Source organism: Alosa pseudoharengus, unplaced genomic scaffold, assembly GCF_046254945.1.
Source record: "Alosa pseudoharengus isolate Yale_2024_CS ecotype anadromous, Long Island Sound unplaced genomic scaffold, YU_APseudo_1.1 YU_APseudo_1.1_scf_18, whole genome shotgun sequence".
Taxonomy (NCBI): Eukaryota; Metazoa; Chordata; class Actinopteri; order Clupeiformes; family Clupeidae; genus Alosa; species Alosa pseudoharengus.
In genome coordinates, this window is record NW_027468650.1 from 17053030 (window position 1) to 17076788 (window position 23759).

The following is a 23759-nucleotide window of genomic DNA, read 5'->3' on the forward strand; positions in this document are numbered from 1 at the left end:
TTAGTAAATGGCACAAAGTGAGAGTAGGCTGGCTGTACATCTCTGACAGATAAAGCTAGGACTCACACACAGACACACACACAAACACACATAAGTTAAGACATCTTAAGACTACCTTAGCCTGAAAGGTTTTTGTAGTGCAGAGCATATAAAATAAACTGTCAGAAATATTATTATCCTTAGTTTGCAAGAGAGACTACTGACAACTCTGACGAGCCCTGCTGTGAAATTACTTTTTAATGGTTCCTGTTCTGAATTCTAATTTAGAATTCAATTCCACATTCTGATTTCACAGCTGTTAACAGACTCCCCTCTCTTTTCTCAGGGGAGATTGCAAAATAACTCACTGTTAGAGGTAACAGTCCTCACACACACACACACACACACACACACACACAGAGACACACACACACACACACAAGGGCTCAAGTGTGATGTGTAGCTATGCAGCATTCCCACTCTTGAATGGGTTAGTTATTGATCGGCAGTGTAACTGATTACATTCTGTCTTTCTGGTGAGAACTCTTTAAAAAAAGAAACACAATAAGAGACTTGACATTTTCAATACAAGAGTTTTATTATAGCAATTAAATCAATTGACAATCCACCTACAAAAGCACTACTGGTTCCTAGCATTTACAAACACACGTTGCAGGGTCAGCAGTGTATTCCTTCACAAAATGAGATGACTCATACATGAACAGTACAGGAAAGGCAGTGCTGCCTTCACACACACACACACACACACACACACACACACACACACACACACACACACACAGTGCATGAAAACAGGTATGCCAGATACACAGGAAGACTTCCCAGACATTTACACACACACACACACACACACACAGACTAAGGAGACAGGGTGACCACTCACACAAGGAGAGCACTTAGACGCTTTTGCACGCGCGCACACACACACACACACACATACTGTACTGCCGAGAGACATTTAGGTTAAAGCTGAACAGCTGAAAACTGTTTTACAGTGTTTTACTGCAGACTAATAACCTTTTAATAAGCCTCTAATGCAGCATACGACTTATTGGCTTTAGACCCCCTGGACGCATCTCTCAGATGAGTGGAATGGAAGGGTCATAAAAGGCTGCCACAGTGGGCTGCTACACTCACACTAGCATCAGCAGCTATCGATAAACACTGTCAGTAGGCTGCTACACTCACACTAGCATCAGCAGCTAGCGATAAACCAGAGACGGTTTGACTATAGAATCTTTGGATAAACACTGTCAGTAGGCTGCTACACTCACACTAGCATCAGCAGCTAGCGATAAACACTGTCAGTAGGCTGCTACACACACTAGCATCAACAGCTAGCAATAAACACTGTCAGTAGGCTGCTACACTCACACTAGCATCAGCAGTTAGTGATAAACACTGTCAGTGGGATGCTACACTCACACTAGCATCAGCAGCTAGCGATAAACACTGTCAGTAGGCTGCTACACACACTAGCATCAGCAGCTAGCAATAAACACTGTCTGTGGGCTGCTACACTCATACTAGCATCAGCATCTAGCGATAAACACTGTCAGTGGGCTGCTACACTCACACTAGCATCAGCAGCTAGCGATAAACACTGTCAGTAGGCTGCTACACTCACACTACACTCACACTAGCATCAGCAGTTAGCGATAAACACTGTCAGTGGGATGCTACACTCACACTAGCATCAGCAGCTAGCGATAAACACTGTCAGTGGGCTGCTACACTCACACTAGCATCAGCAGCTAGCGATAAACACTGTCAGTGGGCTGCTACACTCACAATAGCATCAGCAGCTAGCGATAAACACTGTCAGTGGGCTGCTACATTCACACTAGCATCAGCAGCTAGCGATAAACACTGTCAGTGGGCTGCTACACTCACACTAGCATCAGCAGCTAGTGATAAACACTGTAAGTGGGCTGCTACACTCACACTAGCATCAGCAGCTAGCGATAAACACTGTCAGTGGGCTGCTACACTCACACTACCACAGCTACCGCTAAACACTTTCAGTGGACCACTAACCTCACATTAGTAAGAACAGCTAGTTCTTGACCTACTGTAATGATGTAGGAAATGTGATGCTGAGTAATTGTGTGTGTGTACTAGTGTGTGTAATTCTGTGTGGTGAGTGGTATTAGGCGTTTTGTTCAGGTCAGGGGCGACTGCAGCGCTGTGCCATCATTCTCTCTCCCTAACGTTCTCATAAGCTACATCATTCTCTCTCCCTAACGCTCTGATAAGCTGCATCATTCTCTCTATCGCTCTCATAAGCACATCATTCTCCCTAACGCCCTCATAAGCACATCTTTCTCCCTAACGCTCTGATAAGCTGCATCATTCTCTCTATCGCTCTCATAAGCACATCATTCTCCCTAACGCCCTCATACGCCCATCTTTCTCCCTAACGCTCTGATAAGCTGCATCATTCTCTCTATCGCTCTCATAAGCACATCATTCTCTCTAACGCCCTCATACGCTCTCATAAGCTACATCATTCTCTCTCCCTAATTCTCTCATAAGCTACATCATTCTCTCTCCCTAACGCTCTCATAAGCTACATCATTCTCTCTTCCTCACTTCTTCATCGTCATCCCCCTCTGCTTCCGATGTTTTTTTTATTTTCTTTGTCACATGTGCGGCTCAAATGTTTTCATGTCTTGTTTTCCTCTTGATTCTTCTGTTGTATTTGTGTTTATTTGTATTTATCTCCACTTTCAGCAGTATGGAGGAGAATTTTGACATCTGTCTGTTTTTCTCTCTTCTCCCCATGTGTTCCTGTCTTCCTTTATCCTCTCTCTCTCCACGTTCCATGTTCTTTTTATCCACTCTTCCCTTCCATACCTCACTTGCTCTGTTTCTTTCCTCCCCCTTCCCCCTTCACCTCTTTCTTTTTCCATTCCTCTCTTTCTCTCTCTTATTCTCTTCCTTTATCTTCACACCTCATTCTCTTCCTTTCTCCATCTCCCTCTCTTTCTGTTCCCCTTTCTCTTTTCACACCCCCTGTATTGTCTTCCTTTCTCTCTATCTCCTTTTGTTCTTTGCCTCCCGCCTGACTCTGCTGGGGCCTGGACTGGATCTCCTCCTGGATGCATGCTTTCTCCCTGTCCTCGCCACCATGTTTATATGCTATTTTTCTGTGTGTGTGTGTTTGTGTGTGTGTGTGTATGTCCTTGTGTGTATACCCTGATGTTTGCTGTTTTGTGTGTAGTCACCCAGGGAGGATATTCTGTCACTTGCACCCTAGCCGCTATTTTGGTGTCTGTGTTAGCATCAGTCTTTCTGCTGTGACTCCGCTAACGTCTCTCCTAGCCTGTCTTACACTATTTTTGCTGTGACTCCGCTAACGTCTCTCTTAGCCAGTCTTACTCTATTTCTGCTACGACTTGGCTAGCATCTGTCCTAGCCTGTCTCACTCTATTTCTGCTACGACTTGACTAGTATCTGTCCTAGCCTGTCTCCCTCTCTCTATGTGGTGACTCTGCTAGCATCTGTACTAGCCCATCTGACTCTTTCTCTCGATGCTCTGACTCTTTGTATTATAACTGTTAGCATTTATTTTAGCCTCACTTTATTTTCTGCTGTGACTCTGGTAGCATTTGTCTTAACCTCTGTCTTTCTGCTCTGATTCTCCCTCCCATTATTAGCGGGTTAGCCCTTCTCCACCTCTGTCTCTCTCTTCTTCTGCTCTGATTGTCCCTAGCATCTGTGACAGCTTTTCTCTTGACTTTGATTCTCTTGCTGCCTGTGCTAGACACTCCCTCCCTCTCTCGTTCTCTCTCTCTCTCTCTCCCTCGCTCTCACTCTGCTCTGATAGCCGGCATCTGTCTTAATCTTTGCTCAGACATTTTTCTGGTCTCAGACTCACTCTCCCTCTCTTTCTTTCTTTCTCTGATCTTTTTTCTCCCTCTCGTTCTTTCCCTGTTTTTCTTTCTTCCTCTCTCTCTCTCTCTGACTCCTAGTTTAGGTGGGAATTGTCCTCTGTAGATTTTTTTTTTCTTCTTCTTTTTCTGTTCCAGTCAGTGTTCAGAGACTACTGTGCGAGGCTGGAGTATTTCCTGGCCCATAGACTCTATGTGTCAGTGTTCAGCCACTGAACCAATAGCATTCAGTTGTGGAGAGATAGCTGGCACTGTTCAGCTGCTGGTAAAGCGAGTAGCTCTTAAAGACTCTCTAGATGTAAACATACCTTCAGGGGATCCTCATAGCATTGTCCAATGTGACCAATCCAATACACCTCTCAGCTCTCAGACTCTGTGTTGCCTGAGGGCGTTGGCATGGTTACACACAGCTGATGAGAGAGTCCTGGGGTGGACGTCTCACTGCGGTCTCTGGACCTGGTCTCCTGTGTTGTAGTCTGAGGTGGGAAATCTGGCTTCAGAAAGTAAATGTCCTACCATGTTTTGGTTCTACCTGTGCACCTAAAACATGTGATTTCACTAATTAGCTCATCTATCGGAACTCCCCCTATTACCGTCGGTCCCGTATTTCCGCCGTCTTGCGTGTATATGTCACTTAATATGCATTTCTATACAAACCAAGATGGCGGATTCCTAAAGAAACGCAAGCACCCACACCATAGGTGTATCTAAATTAGCTATGTACCAAAAATTACATTTTACCGTGACTCGAAGAGCTGTAAACAGTGTTGTAAGGCTGCGTGTACACATCCGCTTGGAGCTCCAGTGGAATTTTAATTTCATGACGAGAATTCTCGGTCTAACCGTTCATGTGCTGTTGAAACGCTGTTAAATAAGCGACCCACCAGGCCAGCACTAACCTCCAAGCGTGGTAAACAAAATCGGATATTTCAGGCAGTAAATGCTCCTGTTAAGAATCAAAACAGATTTTGTTCAAATCTACACACCTATGGCTACTGAAAGATGTAAGGTTAATTTATCAAATGTTATTTTTGAAAAACATCGTTGTTTTAGAATTTTCGAACGAAAGTGGTGATAATTGGAGGCGTTACGATACCTGGCTGATGAGTTAAGCTAATAAGAATCAGCAGGTTTTTACTGAATGGTTGGAACAAATATGTGGTAGGACTTTTACTTTATTTCTGAAGCCGGGTGTCCCATCTCTGGTTGTAGTACAGTGTCTTGCGCCGGTCTGTGATGCTCCACGCCCGCAGTATCTGAATACTGTCTCTGATTGGGTCTACATGTTTGATATGATTGGATTTCCTCTGAAAGCTGAAGTGGTTTTTGTACATAAAAAAAAAAATATTTGTAACTAATTATTTTTTCATGAAAACTGTAAAATGAATTGTGAAAAACTTTAACTTTTTAACAAATGAATCTGTAATTTATTTTGCAATACAAAGCATACTTCTCAGTTCCTCCTTTCCCGTTGGCCAACGTTATCAAAGACTTTTTATGACTGATAGTCTCTTTGCCTGTAAGCACACTGGATAATTAAATTTTTTTGACATAATTTGATTGTGGGTGTCATGCCTGCTCCAGAGCGTCTCAGCTTCCGTCAGTGAAGTGGCTTTCATTTAGAGCCGGAGTTGCAAGATTAAGGACGGGGCGTTTAAAGCGATAATTATCAGCTGGAGAGATAATTAGGAGGGTTCTCCCGGACATGATTATCTGAGTGTGTGTGGATAGGGATCACCCCGCCTCACACACTGGAGTGCGTTTGACACAGGTGACGCAAATGAGGTGAACACACTCCTACAGAATAAGACACACACACACACACACACACATAAACATCCAGAAAGATTGCATAATTTGGGATAGTTTTAATTAACAATTAGCAAGCGCTAAAGTTCATAGAAATGAACACGCCCTGATGTCTGTATTGATGAGTATACACTGATGTCTATATTGATGAATATACACTGATGTACGTGCAGGTGTGTGTGTTAGTGTGTGTGTGTGTAAATTAGTGTGCGTTTGTGTGTGTGTGTTAGTGTGTGTGTGTGTGTGTGTCTGCTACCTGTTGAAGCTCCTCAGGCTGATGATGCAAAGTGTGGAGTAGTTGTCTGGAGGAGATTCTTCTCCTCACACTGTACATTTTGGTGAGTAGGCTGCGTATTAGATGTCCAGCTTTGTAAACATACACACACACACAGAGCAGACTAGCTGTAGAGACTAGCGCCACTGTGTTTCATGTGTTGACTGCTTTAGTTGTGTTTGTATCCTGTGGATTGCTCCTTTGTGTGTGTCATGATGAGTCATGAAATGGCCATCAGTAACAGTGATAATTGAAAAACGGTGAGTGCTGAAATCAGTAATGGCAGTGATTGAAAAACGATGAGTCATGAAATGGCTATCAGTAATGGCTTTAACTGAAAAGAGTCATGAAATGGCATCCCGGAGTGTGTACCAACACAAGCCTAAACAGCAGGGCTCTGGAACAGACTCTACTACGGCACGTCTGCTTGTTTGTGTGTGTGTGTGTGTGTGTGTGTGTTAAATATGGAAACGCTGTGTACTCCGGGCCCGAATTAGTTCTCCTGGGGAACCTCAAACACTTGCTGAACTCTCAGAGGGTTCCTGGGATCCCTGGAAGTTTCCGGAAGCCCTGGGATGAGCTGTGCGGCACGAGTCCGCTAAAGCTCAGCAGGGGGGTTCAGAATGAGGACGTGTGTCTCCGTGGCGATGCCACGGGGGATCCTCTACATCATCACAGGAAACACATGAGTCATGCATGGAACACTAATAGCAAACTCATGTTCTCTCAACTCGATGAGTAAAACACAATGTGCAGATTAGAGAGAGGGAGATGTGTGTCTCAGTGTGTTTGTGTGTGTTTCTCTGAGTGTGTGTGTGCGGGGACAGACTGCCATCATACTGTGCTTCAGTGAGACTGGTTTCTGCAGTGTGTGTGTACAGGTGTCCTGCAGTAGGTCTTGGATTATAGATGTGTGTGTGTGTGTCCTTCAGCAAGATACTGATTTCGGGTGCGTCTTATTGTCCTTGTCCTCCAGTGAGATACTGATGTCAATTGTATGTTTGTGTGTGTGGTCTCCTTTAGTCAGACTCTGATTTCAGGTGTGTGTGTGTAGTCTCCTTTAGCAAGATAGTGATGTGTATGTGTTGTGATGCAGTGTGTGTCGTTGTCCTTGAGTGAGACACACATGTGTTTCTTAGTGTTTTATGCCCCCAACGTTGTCTTCAAGGCAGCGCTGCCTGGAAGGCACTAGGGTTAGGCATGGGTTAAGGTTAGGGTTAGGGTTGGGGTTAGGTTTAGGATTAGGTGCCGTTAAGTCAGCAGTGGCAGCACTGCCTGGAAGGCACTAGGGTTAGGCATGGGTTAAGGTTAGGGTTGGGGTTAGGTTTAGGATTAGGTGCCTTTAAGTCAGTGGTGGCAGCGCTGCCTTGAAGACGACGTTGGGGGCATAAAACACCATCGAGATACATATGCCCACATGGCCTCCTCCATCTCAAGTAAACCGGAGACACACAGTAAAGCAGCCTTTGAGCTCTCGGAGGAGGACAGCATGATTTCTCGTCTGCGGTGGAGGTGGATATGTAAGCACACTCACCCAGACACATTAGCACCCAACCCAGTACAGCTGCCACAGTAGGCCTACTCCAACCATCAGTTAGTATTTCTGCCACAGTACTCTAGAGCAGTGGTTCTTAAACTGGGGGTCGCCAAAAATATCATTTTTGTAACGTTTTTAGACCAACATGTTTTGAAAACTGGGATATTCAGTAGCCCTAGATGCAGACTTACAATTCACAGTGTTTCCATAATGTTCCTCTTAAAGTGGATGCTATGTTAACGCAAACTGAAATCTCTACCTGTGCCTCTTGCAGTGATGAGCTCGAAGATGCTGTACGTAAGCTTACCAGTGACAGAACACTATGCAGGCTTTTTCGCCACAGGAGCGCCAGTTATACATCAGATCCTTTGGATGCATTTGGTGTTGACACTACCGATGAGAAGACATTTTCTGCCTCTGCTTCCAAAGCCCACCTCGGAAATTTCGAAACCAAATTTCGCCGGTTAGAGAGAAGGGGGTCGTGAGACTTGGCCCATGTTTTTTGGGGGATCGTCAGACAAAAAGTTTAAGAAACCACTGCTCTAGAGAACAGTACGGTTGACAGAGTACTCTAGTTAGTGTAGATAACACAGAACTCTAGAAAACAGTTTGTACAGCTGACACAGTACTCTAAAGCTCAGTTAGTACAGCTGACACAGCTCTGTAGAAAACAGCTCTATAGAAAACAGTTAGTAAAGCTGGCACAGAACTCTAGAAAATAGTTAGTACAACTGACACAGTATTCTAATGATCAGTTAGTACAGCTGACACAGCTCTGTAGAAAACAGCCCTAAAGATCAGTTAGTAGTGCTACCACGTTATTAGAGTCAAGTAGTTTATGATACTAACTCCTCTCTCAGTTGCAGTGCCAGCCTTCTCAGTGACTTCCCTTCAGTTTTAGTCCAGTGGCTGTAGTGGAGTTTTCCATAGTAAAGACAAGTGATCCAAATTCAAAATGGCTGCCACGGCCTCGTCCCAGTGTTTTTTTGAGATGAGTGGTGTGTGAGACTTGGTCTGTCCCCTCCCCCTGCTGCAGACTCCCTGGGCGATGGGTCAAACCTGAACACGGGCGTGATCGTGGGCATCCTGATTGTGGTGTTTGTGCTGCTGCTGGTTGCCGTGGACATCACCTGCTACTTCCTGAACCGCTGTGGACTGCTCATGTGCATCGCCGTCAACTTCTGCGGCAAGAGCGGCCCTGGCAGTAAGGGCAAGGACATCGAGCAGGGCAAGGCCGCCTACATGTGAGTAACACACACTGTGTGTGAAGGTGTGTGTGTGTACTCACTGTGTGCGTGTGTGTGTGTGTGTGTATGTACATACTGTGTGTGTGTCTGTTCACTGTGTGTGTGTGTGTGTGTGTGTCTGTTTAATGAGTCATCTGTCACAGTCTAGCTTTTGCTTCTCCAGAGTTTGAGCAGGCTGCACAGTCTGTTTTACCCAGCATGAGGTAGCATCAAAGTACCGTTCTACATACCAACTGGCCAATAAAGTTATGATAGAGCACTATGCAATTCATTTGAATGCAGGTCAGTTTTCTGTCATGAGGTGTGTGTGAGTGTGTGTGCGTGCGTCTGTGTATCTGGACTGCTGTACAGAGCCTATATGACAAGGAAATCTGCACCTGCAATCAGGAATTATTTTTAACAAAAGCGTGGCAATCAAATCTATTATATTTCGATTTTCACTTGATTTCACCTTTTTAGGTCAGAAATCTATACCGTGCTGTAAGCTAGTCTTAAATGTCACCATTAGGAATCTCAGATTGCTCTGTCTGTTTAGAGAGAGTTGATTGGTCCCTTTGTGTCCTGGGGTTTCTGATTGTCCAGTTTACTGTGCAGTGGCTGATTATTCTCCCTCCCGTCCCCCAGAAAAGACGATTCTAATCAGCCAATCGTGGAGATGCGGACAGAGGAAGAGACCACCGCCAACCACGACGCGGGGGGTCATACTGAACCTAATGAGACCACCCCTCTCACCGAGCCAGAGTGAGTTAACCCCCCCCCCACCACACACACACACACATACTGTACATACACCGCACACACATACATACACACACACACGCACACACACACACACACACACACATACTGTATACTATTTAGAATGTACAGTGCTGTGCACAAGTTAAGACATTTATTTATATAATAACATTTATTTATTTACGATACATGATACATTCACAAAAATTGATGTCCTTAAAGGCTTGATTTTTCCTCTTTTTTTTTAAATTAAGCCATTAAGATCAATTTCCAAAAGATTATTTGTATTCCTCTTTTTAGTCAATTTTAGCATGGTGTCTTAACTTTTGCACAGCACTGTATAAACTATATAGACTTCTCTTTAATGTCATTACAATGTATTGGTGCGGTGCAGGTCAAATTGAGTGCCTGTCACTTTAAGGCCGTGACGGGAGGCTTGCTTGATTCTCACGGTATTAAGCTAACTTAATTGCTAAATGAATTGTGTTTTCCATGTCATTTGGTAAAATAAATGCTCAAAAGCCTAACAACTCGAAGCAAATCTATCTTGGATTATAGCAGATAAGTGTTTTGTATCATTTCTATGATTTTGGTGAGCTCTACAGAAAATTACAAACTATCTCCAGATGTAAATGGTTGCATTACCGAAATTCAATTAAACCCACCAATAGGCTAGACCTTAGTTTCACAGCCTAGGTATGTTAGCAACACAGGCTTGCTTGAAAGCATTGACTTTATAACAAACAAAAACGAAACAATGCGTGGAATTTATCTGGGAATAGGCTACTGACGGTAGGGGCGAGCTACCTCGCTGGCGTGTTTAATTTGGTTCCTTGGTTAACATAATGTAGGCTACGTTTTTTTGCACAAAATTGTGTCTGCTAATAAAGTTAAAACATAAACACAAAAAAACGTGATCTCCTGTGGAATCCCTGACTGCGCCTTCAACGTTAGCCTACTATTATTGACATCGAACCTGAACAAACGGCAGCTGTTCCCTAAGTTCACTTCCGTGCGTTTTTTTAATTAGGCAATTTTTTTTTGCAGCAGCTTGAATTCTAGGAGTGGCGCTGCTGACTAGCCTACATTGTAGGGGAAACACTGCAGAAGTTGAATGCTTTAAAATTTCTACATTTCGCATACTGTGACGTCGTGCCGCGACATGGGAATGGATGTTCGGAATCGCTAGTGGAATCGTTAACGTGTGTGTGTACGATTCCGATGGATCGGAACGTTTGGAACCGGTTCCAAACCGGAAACTGGAACTGATTCCCAAGCCTACACACATGCACGCACACACACACCACACAAAACACACACACACACATACACCGCACACACATACATACACACACGCACGCACACATACCACACACACATACTGTACATACACCACACACGCACGCACACACACCACACAAAACACACACACACACACATACACCGCATACACACACCAGCATGGAGCCCAGGAAGACCAGTCCCCTGGCCAAGAGAGACCTCGCCCTTTGGAGACGACCCCCATCGACCCACACACACATACGCAGGCACACAAATAAAACACTTTGTCACACACACCTGCCACCACTGCTCACTGCATGGCACGTTCACCCCAGGTGCACACAGCAGATCCCTTGTGATAATAATATGCCCTTTATGAAGCTTCTCAGTAATCCAACAGTCGTGTAAAATTAGAGGTATTCTCATTGTATTTGTTGCATTGTTTGTATCTGTGTGTATCTGTGTGTGCACGTAAGGTAGTATGAAACAGTCAGTGTGTTAGACCTGCAGGGAACCCAGGAGTGTGTGTGTGTCTGCTCTCTGGATGTTCATTGTTCTGTTGGTGTCAAAATTGTGTGTTTCTCTTCTCCTGCTCCCTAAGCCTAGCTGTGAGCGCCCCCTTGTGTCCGTGGACAGTAGTGCAGAAGCTTCATGTGGCTATGTGTTGTTGTCACAGTTCTTGCTGCTCCACCCCTATTTTCTACCTGTTGTTTGACATGACCCCCCACCCCGTATACTGCCTCTTCTCTCCCCTCCCCTCCCCTCCCCTCTCCTGTGTGTGTGTGTGTGTGTGTGTGTGTGTGTGTGTGTCTCACAGGCAGCAGGCTGACCCTGCGGCGGCTGCTCTGGACCTGCCCTTGTCTGTGGCCACTAACTCCGACACGTTTGACACCAGCCAGAACAGCCCCACCAGCGAGAGCACCACCCTCACCTCCGCACCCCCCTCAGAATCCACCCCCGCCCCGAAACCACAAGCACCCGCTCCACCTGCCCCTGCCCCCGCCACCCCCCCTCCCAGCAGTGCCACCCCCCCGGCTAAGGTGCGCCCCCTGGTGGAGCTGGGCGGCAGTGCCCCGTCCACCCCCCCCATCGCCCCCCCCAGAGTGAAGAGCAGAACCTCCTCTGCCTCAGGCACGCCCCCCAGCGCCACGAAACGGGCCGCCCCCGCCACCCCCCCTGTCCAGGCACGCGCTCCCGGCACCAACCCTCCCGCTGGCACAGAGCCGCCTCCCCAGGAGAAATCGGCGACTGACCAACCCCCCCGTGACTCCGCTGCCCCCCCTGACCCTCAACCCAACCAGTATGCTCCCCGCTATGTGTTTCCTGTCTTTATATGTGTGTGTGTGTGTGTGTGCACGCATGCTTTCAGAGTCAACTCATCTCCATATTTCACTGTTTCCATATGTCTCTGGGTCAGTGTGTGTGTGTGTGTGTTCTCCTATACGTGTGTGTATAAGTCAGTGTTATCTCTGTTTTTGTCTAATCTTTGTTTTTATTTATGAGTGTGTTTGTGTGTGCGTTTGTGCTGTTAAATTCTTTCACCCCTCACTCCCACCTTTCACAGCCACGATTCTTGTGTTGACCTGTGTATGACAGAGCAATCAATGTGTGTGTGTGTGTGTGTGTGTGTGTGTGTGTGTATGCGTTACACACACAGGTTATAGTTCAGGTAACAAAAGTTTAAAAGTGTCTGCCAACAACGCAGCACCTTTGAGTTTCTATAATGTTTCTATGGCAACTTGATTACCACCTGGATAAGTACCATGAAGTGAACTGTGTGGTTGAGATTCCATCTCCACTTTGGTCCAGTCAGGGATTATCTCAACAGAAACATCACAGTTAATACGGTTGGCTAGAGGTGTATTATCTGTTTTAGAGTGGATGATGTATCAGACACTTTTATCTGAAGTTAGAATCTGAATAATTGGCACATTAAAAAAATAAAGTATATCAAGATTTAATGATGGGCAAAATACAAAGTCTAAAGTCTAACTGAACCTAATTCACCAACTAGCCAAAATTTGAATGAATAATTTAGCAGGGCAAGAACCTAAGCTTGAAAAGTCTGCAAAAGGTACGCACATCCAAGTAGCCTTAACTTAGGGTGCTGGACCAAAGCAAAAGCCACAGCATTATTATTTCATTACATGACGTTTCGGGGCAAGCCCTTCCTCAGACGAGATCCTAAGTTCATCATCAGAGGGCCAGCTGAATGCTCCAGCTCGCCATGCGAGCGCTTCAGTCCATGCAGCAGACACGCTGCTTGTTGTTGTTGTTGTCTGACTCAGCAACACTTGTCACCTGGACTATAAACTGGCCCAGACACGGCAGTAGTGTAAATGCAACATGTGTTTGCAAGGAATGTGACACAAATGTGTGTTTTAGGTATGCGTGTGTGTGTGTGTGTGTGTGCGCGTGCCTGTGTGTGTGTGTGAATAATCAGGTGAGTGTATGTCTGTGTGTGTTTGTCTTTAAGGCCGTGGCTGTGTATTGGCATGAGAGTAAATGAGTGAGTAAGTGTATGTGTGTGCAGTGCATGTACTAGCATGCAATACTGTGTTTGTGTGTTGAGCGAATGAGTGAGTGATGTGTGTGTGTGTGTGTGTGAGAGTGAGAGAGTATGTGCATGCATGTGTGTGTGTTTGTGTGTAATGCTGTGGTTGTGTGTAATGCTGTGGTTGTGTGTTAGCTTGTGTGTGTAACGGAGTCTTTATGCATTGCAGGAAGAGTGTGTCGGACGAGAAGAGCAAGCTTGTGACCGAGGACACCAACGTGAAGACAGCCCCTGCTCCCGCCGACCCCCCCACTGCCCCCGCCACGCAAGCCAACAGCACCGAGAGCCGAGCATGATCCCGCCGGCCGCTCACACACACACACACACACACACACACACACACACACACACACACACCCGGCCGCTCCCTCCTCGGCCAGGCCAGGGTGTGTTGTCTGTTTCCAGTGCCCTTAATGCAGTCTCATGACCAACCAACCACCACGTCAATCTAACCGTGTGTGTGTGTGTGTGTGTCTGAAGCTGTTTTTACAGCTCAATCTGAGGACATTCTTACACACCGGCTGTTGGTTTCGATGTAAACACACGTATACACACACACACACACACACACACATACACACACATCATCCAAAGGAAAGATTGCATCATATCTTCGTGTCCACCCTATGGTGTTCCCGGGGCTGTGAGGTTTTAGCTGGACATTTGTGGCCGGGAACAGATCTAATAATGAGATCACTACGTGTAACTATTCAGGACAGATGAATACAATAGGATATACGCCCTATAGTTATTTTATGATTTACCATATCACCTTGTTCAAGTGTAAAATGATGATTTCTCGTATTTTTTTTTATCTTCTTGTGGGAGGGCTAAACTCCTGAGGTAGTATGCTGGTTGATGCCATGTTCCTTTGTATTTGTACTTTCACCTGTTTATGATGACCATGCGCTTTCGCTTCAGCGCCCAACAGCTAATATGGAAGAGCACCAGGGAGTCAGGCATGCTCTGTGTGTGTGAGAGAGTGTGTGTGTGTCTGTGAGAGTGTGTGTGTGTGTGTGTGTGTGTGTGTATGTGTGTGTGACAGGTCCTGTTCTCATTCCTGCAAATGTGGGAGCTATTTTTAAATGAATGTCACCATCAGGAGTTTGACATCTCTTCACTATGGTTGTTCTCTCATAGGTATCTAATCTTGGACTATTTTTAACTCCTAAGGTAAATATATACCCTTACGGACATTGACAACTAATAACATCATTATTTAAACCCATAGTTAGTCCTTGTGAGTGTGCAGAAGAAATGAAAAATGTCTCATTTTTTGTACTGTGTACTTCAGAGAGCAGTTTGTTTTTCACTGTTGACTGCAAGCTTGTGCACTGTGATTGTGTTAATAAATAGTTCTTTGTTATACGTTAAAAAGTGAACGAAAAAAAGATGAGGTTCTGCTGCCCAGTAGGGTCCAGCAGTTCTGCAGTGCGTCCTGTTTCCTGTGCGACTGTTTTTTTTTTTTTTATTAAAAAAAAGATCAGAGTGCGAACTCAGGATGGCCCACCAAAACTGTGTATTGCTCTGTGGTCGTTGCCATGGTGTCAGTTATTGCATGGCCGTCTGATTGGTTGTTTTTTGGCATTAAAGGAAGAGATCCGCCCCTTCCAATGCACCTCCCTCCAGCCCGCAGCTCCATGACGACGGCTGCCGACTCCATGGTTACAGAGCAGCTTACACCTCTGGGCCAGATAAGAGGCCAGATCTGAGCCATGCATCACACACATATACAAGACACTCCACATGAGAACTCAAACACACACACACACTCCACATAACACACGCATCACAGCTAATACACATTCTAAACAACCCTCAACAACCCTTCTTCAGCTCCCACACAAGCTCCTGTCCACACACACTACTCACATGCTCACTCCAGTACACACACACACACACACACACCCCTCCAGCGGATGGACCCTCTGCAGACACACACTGCACCTGTAGTGCAGGCTGTGGTGCCACCTGTGGCTTGAGCACACTGCAGTGTGTCCTGGGTGGGGTTGGTGCCGGGGCAGTTAGGGGTGGAGGGGTAATTAGCAGGTCGCCTCTGGGCTGGAGAAGGGAGCTGCTGCGGGGTTGATGGGGAATATTTCCCAGAATCCTCAGAGCCAGGAGGGGGGCGGGGTCTGGCCTTTAAGGTGATGAAATCTATGCTTGTACTTGACTGTAAATTTGAAGCTTTTGGGTCCTATAGGGGGGTGGGGGGGGGGGACAACTCTGGGAATGTAACTGTGTTTGTGCTCACTTTCCACGTGCAGAAATGCTTCTCATTTTTTAAATCTCTTGGCAAGGACATCAAACACTACTGCTCTATCTCCCAACCTGTTACACACACACACACACACAAAGCTCTGTAGTAGGTGAACAGCTGGCTGAGGCAAGAAAAGAAAGTTGTGCATAGTGACCCTTCTTGCTCTGACAGCAAGTGCTTATTTTTTTATTGTTTTTTTTGTTTGTTTATTTTGCTTCTTTTCACTCTGGATTTTCTTTGATAGCTCAGACGCAGGCTTGTAGAAAGTTGTCATACCTCATTTTACTGGGTCGATCTCAGACAGGGGGTCCAGAGAGGGAGGCAGGGGGACTTCAGAACGCTCAAGAACCATAGACTGTATAAGCAAGAACATATGGGGCAAATGAAGTGGTCATTTCCCAATTCAGGTAAATAGTTCTGTTCTTTAGTTTGTGTTCGACTGATATGTAAGTTCACAGTATCAACGCTCAACTCTTTTCTACCAGTCCAGATATGGGATTAATTTGGACTCTCCTCTGTCCAGCTGGTGGGTCCTAACACGGTTACCCGTCCATCAAATCTGGTTTTGGCCATGAAAGTGTTACCGCTGAATACTAACCCTGTTGAAAAAAAAATATTAAAGGATCTCTTTTTTTCAAACGTGTCTTGTAGATCTATTTCAGACGTCTCCTTATTAATATGCACAGTTTTGATTTGTTTTCACAAGGTATGATGGAAACGTACAATGTCATAAATGTTGCAGAAAAGAAGTCCAATATATTGCATATTTTATTTAGGATGAAAATATCCCAAAGCAAAGACTGAAATAAGAGTAAAAAGTATTTACTACGTAGCCTAAGATAAATAGCCTATGTAATTGAATTCAAAGTCTTTGTCTATAATGATATTAAATAGACAAAAACGTTCACTAGTGTAATAGGTTTTGTTAAGTAACTAGCCCCTGCTCCTCGGGGTAGTGCGACAGGGTTCTCTTAATGGACGTCAGGATATTTTGGGTTCTGTTGCGGCGGGACTTCCTGTTCTTCATCACAGCACAGCACACATTCACTTTGAATTATGTTTGACTGACCTGCTGCGGTGGCCTCCCATTCCGGAGAGTTCATTTACCAGGGGAAACGACCGCAGCGCCACAAAGACCTTTTCTCTGGCAGTTAATCGGAGCATCCTTTGCCTACAGTCAATTCTGAAGAGCTATTTTTCCTCAAGAGCATTCGTGGAGTTCAGCGTCATGTCTATTTTCATCCAGCAGGGGGTGCATAGATGCCAGACACCATATCATCACATTAGCTACGGACGGGTCTGCACTACTGAATCGTATTATAATGACGAAATCACCTGAAATGACCATAGAACATATTGAAATGTAAAACAATCCATTTTACAGAGATCATATAATGTATGGTTCATTAAAAGTAGCCTTTTATAATATTTGTGTAGACTATGGTAGCCTGTGAAATGACCACATATTTTAATGACAGTGATGAAAAACACTGGAAGTAGCCTAGGTTAGGCTACCCTAGCAGACAATTCTGAATGGGACGAAGTTCTGTTTTTCTTCCTGGTAGCAGACATAAAGCTTATTAATAATTAACAGTAACAGTTTAGCTCTCATACTATTTTAGGCAGGTTACCCTAAGAGGGTTCTGGCTCGTAGCCTGTTATTAGATCATCATAATTCTTAAATTCATATTAGAATTTAGTCGGCCACAACATGCTAATAACTCAGTGATGCATGTCTGGCTCCATCATAAGCTGCTTCGTTTGGTGATAAAGCGCATTAGCCGACTGTAAAATATTGGGGGCTACTTCCACAAACACTAGCTTGAGTATACCTCAAGAGGGCGCTACGGCAACAGTTTCATGCCTGAAAAAAACTTGATTGTAACGTATTTTGGTAAATAATTCTCTTCACATGTAACACTGAGATAAATTGGATTTACAGTACACTGGTTGATTTAGGGAGCACATGTAGGCCTATGTTTTTGTATGATTTTGTTTTCTTAAGTTTGTTTTGTTTAGTGCAAGAATAAATTAGGCCTACCCAAACGTGCAGAGTTGATCATGTAAATCAGAACCCCGTTACTGAGGCAGAGATGAGCAGCTAGAGACGCTAAGAGCAGAAGCCAGTTGCACTTTGAATTGAATGATCATTTGAATATTATTGAACCCTGCAGCGAGTGCATGGCGGGTGAAATCAGTTCACACCATTCTATATACTGTATGTAGCATACAAATTCATGAACACATGAGGTCAGCCCCCTCCGTGTGCCCTGCTTATGCCTTTGAGGGTTAACAAATTACAATCATATGGACATAAAACTGCATTATAGAAAAAGTCCAGACATTGTGGCCTAAGTTTAGCAAATATTCAAAAACTTGGTTGTGAAACATTTGCATGTCTGGTCTGCTTTCTGAATATGCTTTTGTGTGGCTATTTTAACCATGGTTCAATGCAATCATAAACAATATTCAAAAAAAATAACTACGCCCTAGACCAAGCTATGACACTTTCTGGACAAGTGCGTTTTTGCTGCTTTTATTTGCCCCCCCCCCCCAAGCTATCTTCTATCCCTGTCCAATTGGCATCATCCCCCCCACCCCTCTCTCTCTCTTTAGACGGCATCTCTATGAAGGGTAGAGATAGAAGGCAGTGCAACATTTTGTGGAAATAATGACCAATCTGTATATCTATTTTTCAATTGATATTGCATGGTGACTCATGATGACTTCCACATACAGTAAGCGATGGCTCAGAGAGGATTATTGCACAAGGCAAGCCAGTGTTGTCCAATTCTCTGTAATTAAGATCATCTCACCTCTGCATTCCCTTTCTCTGTTATTTAACACTTTAGCATATCATTATTTCCGACAACAGTGAATGATACTATACTGTTTCATAACAATTTATGTTTTGATATTGGGGGGTGGGGGGTGGGGGCAATTTGTGCATTGTTGAATATTGGAGGGGTTGTGTCCCTGTCAAAGTACAATATATTATGATTACGGCCTTGAAGTCCAGGCTTGCACCATCAGCTGGTGCAGGAAATGCTGCCATTAGTGTACATTCTAAGAAGCCTTTTCATTGGATCATAATGAATAATCATCTTTAGAATTGTTGCTTTAATGTTGCTTTTAGGCCATACTCATATCCGTTGCTTTTACAGTTTTTCCCAGTCGTTTTGGTGCATTTCTCGAATCATCTTTTACATTTGCACAACAGTTGGTGCATTTCTCAAAAACAATTAGAGTAAAATGCACCGCATTTGTGCATCTTACTCAAAATGCTTTGTTTATGCCTCGAAAGCAAATATTTACACTAATGAAACTGTCAGTGCAATCAAAATGACATGTCCTGACGCCATTGTTTATGTTTATGTCAAGATAATGAAACTGTTTTGTCTTGTTGTCAATATGACAGTTTACTCTGTAGGTATTTTCTGAACAATGTGCAAGGCAGCACTATTTTCAATTTCAAAACTACAAAGTGGCACAATATTGTGTGTGGAGGGGGTTGAAAAGTTTGTTTTTTTTGTTGACAGACATTGTGACAGTATAAAGAAAACAAAGGCTTATACAGCATAGTGCAGATGAAAAATGACCGATATACAGTAAAACCCCCTTTGGTCAGAGCTGTGCACCACTGTACATCTTTCTATACCTCCTGACGTTCCTGTCTGTCAGGTCACATATATTTATATATGCTATATCAGACTATGACAGCTAGTTCAACACATTTGCATGTAATGACGCAAGCAATGAAGGCCAATTTGTTTTATGGGGTAGGACTATTCAGCAGGGAACCAGTATTTTGACCAACATGACATTAGCAATTGATTTTTTTTTTTTACAGTTTCTCTCAGTCGCTTTGGTGCTTTTCTCAGATCAGAATGAAAATTCTCATAACTATTAGTTTAACCACCACAACATTTAGTCATTTGTGCACATCATAGTAGCAATTTTTCCTTCCTCTGAAAAAATTGCAAATGCTTTTGAACATGTATCAGTTGCTTTGTCATGTCAGTCAAAATTAACTACTTATGGATGCTGAATAGTCTTTCCCAATAAAACTAGTCTTCATTTCATTGCTTGAGTTATTACATACAAAATCGGCGATCTAGTTATTAAATTCTGTCACAATGCTATAGAATTGCAAAGAGCATATACAAAACTGTGAAACGTACATATTCAGTGTCTTGTACTCACTTACTCCCCTACAGCAATTTGTAACTTTACTGTAGGCTAGTTTTCAAATGGCTGTACAAGTACTGTATAGTGCTGCTGTCTTCAGATAGTGTCACCGAGTTCTGACCTTTTTTGGCATGGGAAAACACTGAGAGCATAAACTGTCGTGATGAAAACATGACTAAGCCATTTGACTATCTTGTTCATAAACAATGGTGTCAAGACTTCTCATTTTGATGACACTGGCAATACTTGCTTTTGAGGAATGGACTATCCATTTTGAGCAAGTGACGTGCTTTTGCAGGTTATCCACTAGGTTTTGCAGTTTGCACTAATTGTTTTGATAAATGCACTGCTGTGAACTGCTGTGCAAATGTTAATAGTGATGTGAGAAAAGCACCAAAGCGACTGAGAAAAACTGTAAAAAAACCAGCAGACATTTGTACAAAATCAGTTACATGAATGTACTAAAGCATTGCTATTTGTTCAAGATGGAGAGAAACTGCTTTAATGGTGTGCACAAGTGACAAGATGATATGGAGTTTGAACAAACAGTTTTGAGAATTACCATTCTGATCTGAGAAATGAGCCAAAGCAACTGAGAAAAACTGTAAACACACACTAGGCCTACTCGTTAAGCTGTTTAAGCATTTTCATCCACTTTGCACACATAGAACTTGGGTGAGTAATTTACTGTTTTAGTGTCCTCGCCCTCAAACACCCCAACAATTAAATATCTATTTATCTCTTCAGCGTCAATGGCACCTGGTCAGGTCCCCGTTCAGAAGTTTAACAAATAGTGTGTGTGCTGTATTCATAAACTCTAATTAGTCCTCAGAGGAGCCCTTATTAATCCACTCTCTTGGCACGGCGGCACAGACTGAATGGATCCTACATCCTTCAATGCTTACAGGATTCACCACCCTCAGACCCTCTCTACAAGGGACATGAGATGAAAAGCACACACACACACATACACACACACACACACACAGTGCCTTTCTGTGGGATTAGTGAAGATTCCCTGTGGATAGTAGCCACTTCTTTCCCAGGGACACTGTAATATGATTACTCTGTTGTTTGTGACCGCTCCACTGGTTAAACAGTGCAGAGGCTGAGGGGTCCTGCCCCCCCACACACCCCCTCCACGCACACCCCCACAAAGGTGAACAATGGCCGGAAAGAATTTGGGATTGTGCCTGTGCGAGAGCAGCTGGGTGTGTGTGTGTGTGTGTGTGTGTGTGTGGGGAGAGGGGCGAGAGAGAAAGGAGCGCTCTGGAGCTCAGCTCAGGAGGAGTGGGGAGCAGGGAGCTCCTCTCCTCTCTCACTCGGGAGCCTTGCCTATTGATCTGCGCCCACATCCAGAGGAATGTCACTCCAGTGTCTTCAAAGACGGGGGGGGGGGGGGGGGGGGCTCTCAATCTGTAGTTTTGTCCTCTGGTGCCTACTGTTGTGTGTGTGTCTGTGTGTAAGAATGTTTGTAAGCTGTGTGCAAGCTTGACAGATGTAAAAAAAACAAAGTGTATTGCATGACGCTAATTGATATGGATTTTTGTTGCAAACACTAATATGCCTGAAATAAGAGGCTGACGAAACCGTAACCATAACACACCTTTGAAGCGAGCTTAAAATCAATGTGGAGATGAAGTGCCCTGTGCAACTTCAGGCATGCTTCTGCAACAGGCAAAAGTATTTTTATTCTTTCATTCACCACCCCCCCCCCCTTTACCACAACACATTTCCACATTTTTTTTCCTCCTCCCGGTCACTCTGCAACTTCAAAGCTTCCCTGTCCAGCTTCTGTTGTTGGCGGCGTTGAATAGCTCAGCCTCTGTTAGTGGGCCTCTGTTTTGTGCAGTACAATCGGCATGTCAAGTAGTGAAAAAAAAGTTCATCCGAATCTCCCTTTGCCCCCTTCCTCTGACCTGCTCCAGCAGGGAGCAGCTTTAGGGCTGGCGCTCATTCTCTAGCGCTCCGCTGCTGACACAGATAAGCCTTTTTAAGGGTAGTCAACCTTTCAAAGCCCACTAATACAATGGGACCAAAAATGTTTGGGGGTAGTTTTACAGAAGGGACAGTAGTATTTGTCAGGGAATATTTGGGGGAGTTTAAGGAAAAGTAGGAGTGAAGGACCACAATAACATTTAAATGGTTAGGAATGAACAACAGAGTTATTCAGATATGTGATATAAAAATTCTGAAATGGATAAGAATTCAATAGGCTATTAGAACTAAATTAGATCATGTAAATGTGCGTTCTTATTGGTGGACCATGCAGATTTTGTCCCAGAAGAATTGCTAGATTTATGATGATGTTATTCTATTTCCACTTGCATTTAATGCCCATTTATATACAGCCTGGGAAATGTGAACTAGTGTCCAGAGCAGACCACAGTCAGTGGCAGAAGTTGCTTTGGTGTCTATTTGGAGTTTTGGTGCAGAAACAATGGCTAGATGCATCACCGAGATGGCCCTGCTAGACCCCAATTCAGACTTTGGAGAGCTGGGCTATTTGAGTTGTCTGCTGTGGTTGAGATCATAAACTTTAGAGGTCTTATCTGCAAAGCACACCTGAAACTGCAAGCGAAAACAAACAGCTTAGAGTGACCACGGCTGCTCGGCCGTTTGAAATATTCCATTTGTCACACGTTGGCTTTGTGGTTAGGTAGTCTCTGACACACGGCAACGGCGCCCGGTGAAAAGCGCACACAGAAAAACGCACTTGGTAGTTGTTTATCGCGGGAAACACAACTTTAACGCCCAAACTTGACATCCGGTCATAAAAGAATATGGCCGCTGCGGCCAGAGCCCGGTAGACAGGCGGTCGGTGCACTGGGCCACGTGAGGTCACAAGCATACTCAGGTACTATGAGGATTTTCGCACATCGTTCAGCACAAAATGAAATTATAAGTAGCCTATCCACCCCGTGCTACCCACTGGTTCCATTTAAAACATCATAGTTCTTAAAATTGAATCATGTTACATTTGTATGTGTGAATGAGGCTACTTTATAATTAGTCTCAGCTGCATGCTACAATCAATAGGAAAGCGTTTTGTCTAATTTACAGATATATGCCAGCTTGCCAAAATAAAACGCAACCGTATGAGAGTAAAGTGATGTAATCTTGGTGATGGTTGTTTAATGGATTCTATATGTTGGCAACTCGGGAAATGTCCCATTTTAAAAGTTTTGCTGAGCTCATCGGTTGCATTAAGCACGTTTTTATAAGATTGCGCGCAATGACCTACACGTTTGAGAGTTTCCCTTGCAGTCGTACATTAATTAACCTGCTCGTTTCCAAAACAATTAATCTGCTAGGAGCACAGAAACAGCCCCATAGATGTCTCCCTTTCGCTCTCAATGAGCGGGAGCGAAGAGAGTGAGTCAATGGCCTGACGTCACCGCGGTAATGATTTGCTAACCCGCACGGAGTCCTGGTTTAGTGCGCGAGGAGCGGGCATTGTAAACTACAGTACCTAACAATGCGAATGCCGTCATAACAGCACTACATGAAATAAGGGTCAACCCCAGGTAAGTTCAAAATAACTCCGGATTATTGATGTTGATGTGCGCAAATGTCACTCTTACATGTCATGCGCGTTTGTTCGCATTTACAGTGGGAGACATCCAGACAATGTGTTGCTTTGAAATACAGCGAATTCTTCTGACCGTTCGCTACAAACTGTCTACTGTCTTGTTACCTTTTTGTGTTAACTGGCTATCTAGGAGGGCAGGAGGGGGGATGTTTATTTATTAGTATAGTATGTACGGCTGTCAGAGTAGCCTATGAGTAGACTACATTTGATAGAAGCCCTCGCTTGTAGGCAAAAGTAAATTAACTTGGTCAACCGTGAAGTAGTGAGAATCCTGTCTGGTCGTTTGGACGCTGGGGAATCGTGCGTCGCAGCGTGCACTAAGGACTGTTGCGTCTCATATAAAGTATTTCGAGGTGTCGGCGAGCCCATTTCCTTTCTAAAAACGA

At 44.2% G+C, this 23759-nt stretch overlaps 2 protein-coding genes across 2 annotated transcripts in view; both read left to right on the forward strand.

The window, feature by feature from the left end:
• Positions 1–13629, forward strand: part of ncam1b (neural cell adhesion molecule 1b) — a 73271-nt gene extending 59642 nt beyond the window's left edge. The window contains exons 19-22 of the mRNA XM_076291117.1: positions 8550–8757; positions 9385–9501; positions 11597–12079; positions 13503–13629. Coding sequence (XP_076147232.1) covers positions 8550–8757; positions 9385–9501; positions 11597–12079; positions 13503–13629 — 935 coding nt within the window. The remainder of the gene's footprint in view (positions 1–8549; positions 8758–9384; positions 9502–11596; positions 12080–13502) is intronic.
• Positions 13630–23221: 9592 nt separating this feature from the next.
• Positions 23222–23759, forward strand: part of zbtb16b (zinc finger and BTB domain containing 16b) — a 56633-nt gene continuing 56095 nt past the window's right edge. The window contains exon 1 of the mRNA XM_076290361.1: positions 23222–23308. The gene's annotated coding sequence lies outside the window, so the exon portion shown is untranslated. The remainder of the gene's footprint in view (positions 23309–23759) is intronic.